This window comes from Drosophila ananassae, chromosome 3R (genome assembly GCF_017639315.1).
Source record: "Drosophila ananassae strain 14024-0371.13 chromosome 3R, ASM1763931v2, whole genome shotgun sequence".
NCBI classification, from domain to species: domain Eukaryota; kingdom Metazoa; phylum Arthropoda; class Insecta; order Diptera; family Drosophilidae; genus Drosophila; species Drosophila ananassae.
In genome coordinates this window covers 21137745-21144516 of record NC_057930.1, presented here as the reverse complement: position 1 = coordinate 21144516, position 6772 = coordinate 21137745, and the positions used below count along the sequence as shown (strand labels likewise).

Sequence of the window (6772 nt, the reverse complement as noted above, 5' to 3'; positions counted from 1 at the left end):
AATTTCGTTATTAAGTTGTAGCTCCCATCGAACAAAAAGAACAATAAAACGTCGCTTTTTACATTATTCGCTTGATTTGTGCTCTCGAAAAATTTATGAACAGCCGAAAAAAATGAAAAGATCTCAAAAATATCACGAACTGAAAATGCGTGGGAATAAATTTTGCGTGCGACTTAAAATTCGAATTTATAGCAAAGAAAAAATAACAGAATCGTAAAAAAATAAAAAAACAAAGGAGAAGCGAGAGCAGAAAACTAAAAAACTAATCGGGCAAATATAAATATGACAATAAAAAAGTGTTTAGTTGCCGAGGCGAACCGTTTTCGGCCAATTGGGCAACTGTAATAAATTATCGAAAAACACGAAATGCCCGCTCCACAGACCCAGTTGCGATCTACTACAATAACAAAAATTATACCAAAAATTAACCCGAAAAAAAGAAAAACTGAAATTTGCCAAAAAAAAAATGTGAGGCCACAGATTAGCATCGCAGAAAAAAAATTGGCAAGGAAGGGGCATTGGCAACAAACAGGTTCACACGCTAAACTGAGGCAGGACCACCTCTCCTGCAGGAAGTGTAACTGAAAATTGCTGGGTTACTGCCACAGACTCCTCCTTTTTTACCTGTTCCTTTGCCGGCAACAAGTGAATGACAGGATAATCGTCCTGTGTACCTGTTCAGCTTCTTTGTTCGCATTTCTGTGTGTATATTTTTTCTTGTGAGTTCAACTGCCGCTGCTGTGGCTGCCTCCTTTTTTTGGCATGTGAACAAACTCGCATAAAATCTCTTAATGTTTGCATTCTTATGCGGCTGTCGTCTCGTTTGATGCGTGATCTTGTTGATTATGCTGGGATGTCGGTCCTGGCCTGTCTTTCCCTGTCCCCGAATTGAGATCGAGAATTTCTCAGGCTCTGTGGCAGGTTCACTGGCTCTCATTCGGGTTCATTTTATCCTTTTCTGTTCGTTTTTGTATTTGTGTTTTATTTTGTTCTCCCCCCCGTGAGCGGAGTGTGAAATTTTTGCCTTGTTTGGCATTCATGGAAATGGCCTATGCCGAGGAATTTTGTGGGAACAAGTGCATCGAAATCGGCATCAGCATCCACCACATTACGTGCTCTTTTTTCCTTAAAAAAAAATATAAAGGAAGGGAAGAACACCCGCAGGCGAGAGCGTGTGAAATCCAAATTTTTGGGAACGATTTTTTGCTTTTTTTTTTAAAAGAACAGGGAATACGTATTTTTTTGCAGATATTATGATTTTAAATAAAATTCTACAGCAAATTATTTAGTTCTTCGAATAATATTATTATTCGTTGGTATTTGAATTCTACCTTACTTAAAACAATTTTTCTTTCTTACCATCTTACAATCAATCAACCAAAGTACAGCTTTCGCCCACAGGTGAGGTGACTCGATTCCTGGGATTTCTTGCCAGGCTACGCACCTTAAATGGAACTACCCGTGTCCCATTTAATTAAAATTCCAGCAACCTGCTCCTCGCTGTCCTGATGGGGATTTCGATCTCGATTCCGATGTCGATGTTGTATGTTTATGTGCCCTAAAGTGCTGTCACCTTAGCGCGGCACGCATCGTGATTTATGCTCTGGCAGCAAGAAAATTAAATAATAAAACTGAAAATCTGTAACAAAATGGTGAGGAGCGCGGCATCTTATGGTCGTTGCACATGCGCAATAAATTCGGTTTTTATGACACCTGACAAAATACGCAGCAGCCTTAACGGCAGCAGCAGCAGCAACTGCATCAGGAGTTTAAGTTGAAAGTGGAGATGGAGTTGCAAGCGGCAGCTTCAGTGGAAAATTGTTTAATGACTAATGGCAGTTGACTTGGCACTGAGAGAAAATAGGTAAAGTTTTGTATTTAAGGGAAAATAAATTAATAAACAATAAAGTTTTCTTTTCAAAAGAAACATGAAAATGTAGCTCAAAACTTCTTTCAATGTATTATTCATACTTCGCCTTAGAGCTAGCCAAAATACCTCAAAACCATGTATGTGGAGAACTTCTCTCGGTGTACTCTCAGGCTGGCTGAGATACTTGGTTTCGTTTATTGCCCTGTGTCTATTGAAGATTAATTTCATTTATACAACTTCATCGCCTTGCCTCTGGTTCGGCTTCGGCTTCAGCCTGGCTTAACACTTTGTTGCCCGCCTGGTTGCGTTTTGGAGTTAATAAAGTCATAAATTGTCTTACCGGGGGCTGGCTTAGCCCCTTCTCCCTCTTTTTTTTTGTTCCAGCTCTAATACGCAACAGTTGGAGCCTCTGAGCCTCAGTTTGGCTCAGCGGCGCAAATCGTTACGTGTCCATGTGTTTTTATGGCCTCTTTTGTGAGTGCCCACTGTGCTGGCTGTTGACGGTTGGCGGATGGTGGTCCTCGGCATATGTTGCGGATTAGAAACGGAGCTGGGATGCTTCCCAAAAAAGAAGTGTGAGCTGCCTAGGCCATATAACTCCGATATTTGTGAAATTCATCACTTTTATGACCGACTCTAGGTGAGAAAACCGATACAATCATGAGGAAAAGGCGAGGTATTACTAGGAGATTTGGAAAGTTTAATGATGTATATAGACCGTAGCATGTAGATTTAAAAAATAGGTCACATTATGTTTACTAATAACCACTGAAAAGTCACATGTTTCCATGGAATACCTAAACTTCATAGAAATATTTCATACTTCCTTGGGAAAATTATCGATATTGATAGTTACTCACAACTATCCCCCAGAGCATGTGTTCCAGGTGCTAATGAGGAAATTATTTACACGATCGAACCGATTTCAACTATAAGGATTGGCATTTACCAGCTACCGATATCACGTGGCCTGCAAACGTGGAGGAGAACCGTCGTTTAATGTGATTGCCAAGTAGAACGAAGGCCTTCGGCAATTGGGTTTATTTAAATGACTAGACAAATAAGGAGAGTCCTCAATTATATGTAAATAAGTGCGAAGCAAGATGTCATTGTGGAGCCCCATCAGGTCCCTTATCGAAGAGCAAACACGAGCAGCTCAGCCCATCCGTCCCTGCTCCAATCAATTCCCATTCCCATTACCATTCCGAATCGGAATCGGAATCGGAATCCGATTCTTCCAGTTGAGTCGACGGGTGAATGGAAAACACCGGTCTCAGAGCCATCCCGGTTGGCAAACAACAAATTTGTTGGACTTTATTTTATTATCACCCAAAGCCGTAGACTTCATATTGGCACAGCTGCTACTTCGCCGCAGCCGAAGAAGAGTCGGAGTCTTCTTTTAAAATATAAATATATTTATAATGATGACAGACATATACATCTGTTTGTACCTACATATCTCTAATCCCGAGCGGAACAGAAAGCAGCGTTATGCAAAAAAGGTGCAACACATTTTCCTTTCCCCCACACAAAAGCAACTCTTTGTGTGTTCCTGCTATACAAACACGATATGGTGGTGCACCACCTCTATAGTAGAAAAGGAGGAAACTAACGGATCGGCAGTGGTGGTGGCGGAGGTGCCGGTTGTGTTGCATGTGCTGGAATTCGCCTTCCTGTCCTTGATGGGTTGCAAGGTTCTCCGAGATACGTCCCTCTGATCAAATACACCTTGCTGGCACCATAAAACTTGCCCCTTCCTCTCGGAAAAGCGATTGGGACACTGGAAAAAAATACATTTTTTCATAAAGATTTAGTTATTATTATTATTCCTTAAAATTATATACCTTTACTTTAAAATGTTCTTCCATATCTTGCCTGGAAATATCTATTTTTCTCAGTGTATTAATGTGGAAACTTATGGGGTGGTTTCCCTGATCCTTGGTGCACCTATTGAGTAAAAAACAAGGGGGAGAACTTTTCCTGCTCTAGTACTACCTGTCAAGTTTACGCCTGACAGCGTTTGATATTTTCTATCAGCCCGCAGCTGTTCCTGCAAGTCCTTGAAATATACGTATGTTCATAAAAAGGGATATACGCCCGAGTTGATATTGCAACATGTAGCAAGTACTCTGCCGAGGGTGCAGGATAGGGGTGGCTAGCTTGCACCTCAGACAGGTGGTGATCCTGATCCTGCGGATGGTGCCCACTCGAAAAATTTGTTTAAACATTAGGAACTTATCAAATGCTTATCTATGAATAGGAAGAGGCTACGGGTACAGTTCTATAGGATAAATGGTTATATTTTTTGGGATATTTGGAATAAACTTGAATTAAGATACAGATCTTTAAGTTAATATTCGTATTTTGTAAAATAAGCAGATGTTTAGGAGAGGAATAAAACTAATTAGTAAGTCAAGCTTCTAAGGATATTTTGGAGTACTAAAGTCTATTAGTAATCTAATCTATCAGTAACCTCCCTTTACAAATGCCGTGTCTACCCTGACATGTATCCACAATACTTAAATATTCAAAACCCCAATGCATTTATAATCGCACTAACCCTTTGGTAAATGTCCCCAAATTACATGGAAATAAATCCTCCCACTCCGGATAGTTCCTAGCACGATCCCCAGGGCATGTGTCTGGCAAATACGTGAGCGGTTCGAGCTAAAGAACGGCTTCAATTGAAGTTTAATGAAATGTGTCGCCCGCGTGCGCTTTGATTTTATTGCCAGCACTTAACATAATGAGACGCGGCCGATAAAATCACGTTTCCTATCTCGAAACCCCAAGAAAATAAAGAAAGAAGCGGCGCATGCGCAATGCGTTCAATGGCATTCAATTCCAATTCCAGTGCGCATATGTTTCCTGTCCCGCCGGATATTCCTTTAAGTACCCGGCTCCATTGTCGACATTTTCCGTCTGCAACAGCAACAGCAGCAGTGCAGCACAAAAGTTCAAAGTGCATGGAGCCGGGGGATCCATTGAAAATGCCAAGTGCAATTGGAACAAAGGATACACCACCTGTTTCCTTGGGCTTTTGTTTGAGTTTGGTTGGGATTTGTGTGTAAAGGAAGTTCATTGAACTGAAATTGAGGCAATTGAAATGGTAAAACAGGGTCCTTAAGCAGTTTTAATTTATTCCATGCTATATAATATGAGAATTAACCATTTTTATGGCTTATATTTCAAATACGCTTCAAAGAGGAGATTGCTCCTGGAAAAGCGCTTGTCCTCCTCCATGAACTGCATCACATCGCGAATGCTAATGTATTTGCATCGCAGACCAAAAGGACGATTCAGATTGCCAACGACACCTGGATAGAGTACAGGTTCTGCCCCTTGGCCATCCCCAGGACGCTTCCGGACTGCTCCAATAGCATTCAGAGCCGTAGTATTAATCGAATCCATTTGCATGCTGTGACTCTTGTGATCCCGTGATCCCGGATAACGACGTCTTCGATAAAAGTCATTATCGTCATCCGAGGATCCGCAGTCGGCCAGTTCCAGGTCATTCAGAAAGGACATCGTCGATCGCATCTCGTTCTTCATAATACACCGATCGTCGCTATATAGAAAATAGCCAGTTCGATGCTCGCACTGCTCTATGGACTTTTGAACCGTAAATCTCATGAATGTCTCCAGGCCCCCCATGAACCCTTCAATGAGAGGGTCGTCACTCTCAATGTTGAACTCCTCGTTGGGATATTCTTGGGCCAAAACCCTCAGCAACCTTTTTAGGACGCAACTACGTTCGAAAAAGGAAGGTCTGGCCTTGGATTTGCTAGAAGAAGTATCGGGCATGACGAGATCCTTGATGAGGAGCAGCTGTCCAGCATAGGGCTGCAGAGGCACTTCGATCCCAGAATCCGTCATTATCTTACGGATAATGGAGATATTTAAAAATGAATAAGATTCTTTTCGGCAAACGAATCACTCACCCTGGTTGACAGCTGTTGTTTGCCTATTTTTTCGCCAGGGTTGTCAAATGGCAATAATTAAACGTTATTGAGAGATTTCGGGCACCCATCACCTGGCCAACTTGAATGTCTTGACAGTCCTTGAATTCCACCACCCAGCCAGGTGCTATAGTTGCTGCCACGAGCCAGCAGCAACACCTCAAAAGTGGCATATGTGCCGGCATGCATCGCTCGAGTGCATCCACCCCTTAAGGATCCAAACAAACTGACCGCATCCTTTTTTGTTTCCACACTGAGAAAAATAGGCAAATATAAGTTTATGAATTTCAGGATCTGCACTAGAGTCTACTTTAAAATAATGTTTTTTGTAGAAAGGTGCTACTTTCTTTCTTTAATAAGGATTTTTTTTTAACGAGAGGTTGAACAAGAGGATAAAATTCAATCTAAAATATCATTATTTTTATAGTTAAAAACTATAACCCCTTTTCGTTATGTACATGACCTACGGCCCACTAACTCGGCCCGGTCTAAGCACTTGTTCCTCTCCAGTGACCTGTAACAAGAGGCAAAGGAAATGGGGAAGGTGCAGGCTCGAGGCAAAGGGCTCATAGTGCAGGACACGTTATGCAAAGTGCACTGGAATGCAAGTGGGCCAACGCCAGGCAGTCGACGGGCGACGGGCACGAGCGACTAATTATTCAAATAGAGGCGGTCTGATGGAATCCCTCAGACGGTCGGGGGTGAGCGGATATTAACATACTATACACTATTAAAAACATCGACGCGCGACTGTCGCCTGTCGGCCAGTCGGCCCTAGTCGTCCCGCACATTTCCGTGCACCACTGAACTTCTGGCCCAAAACGATCATCAGTGTCGGGGCCGAAAACCACCGGACACCGGACAACAAACAACAATCGCAAGAGGGTGTGTTGGCTGGCATATTAAGAGGCTTTCCGGGTACCTGAGCTGCCCAGGAGCGATC

The 6772-nt window shown here is 42.4% G+C and overlaps 1 protein-coding gene across 1 annotated transcript; it reads right to left on the bottom strand.

The window, feature by feature from the left end:
• Nucleotides 1-4971: 4971 nt before the first annotated feature.
• LOC6497351 lies at nt 4972-5941 on the bottom strand. The gene is made up of 2 exons (XM_001962228.4): nt 5812-5941; nt 4972-5749 (listed from the first exon to the last, which is right to left on the bottom strand). Exon 2 carries the CDS (start codon nt 5744-5746, stop codon nt 5045-5047), a length of 702 nt encoding a protein of 233 aa, XP_001962264.1. The 5' UTR covers nt 5747-5749; nt 5812-5941; the 3' UTR covers nt 4972-5044.
• Between the last annotated feature and the right edge of the window lie 831 nt (nt 5942-6772).

Coding starts and splice junctions, on each gene's coding strand:
- LOC6497351 (XM_001962228.4), bottom strand. CDS start 5,746: ATGACGGATTCTGGGATCGAAGTGCCTCTGCAGCCCTATGCTGGACAG.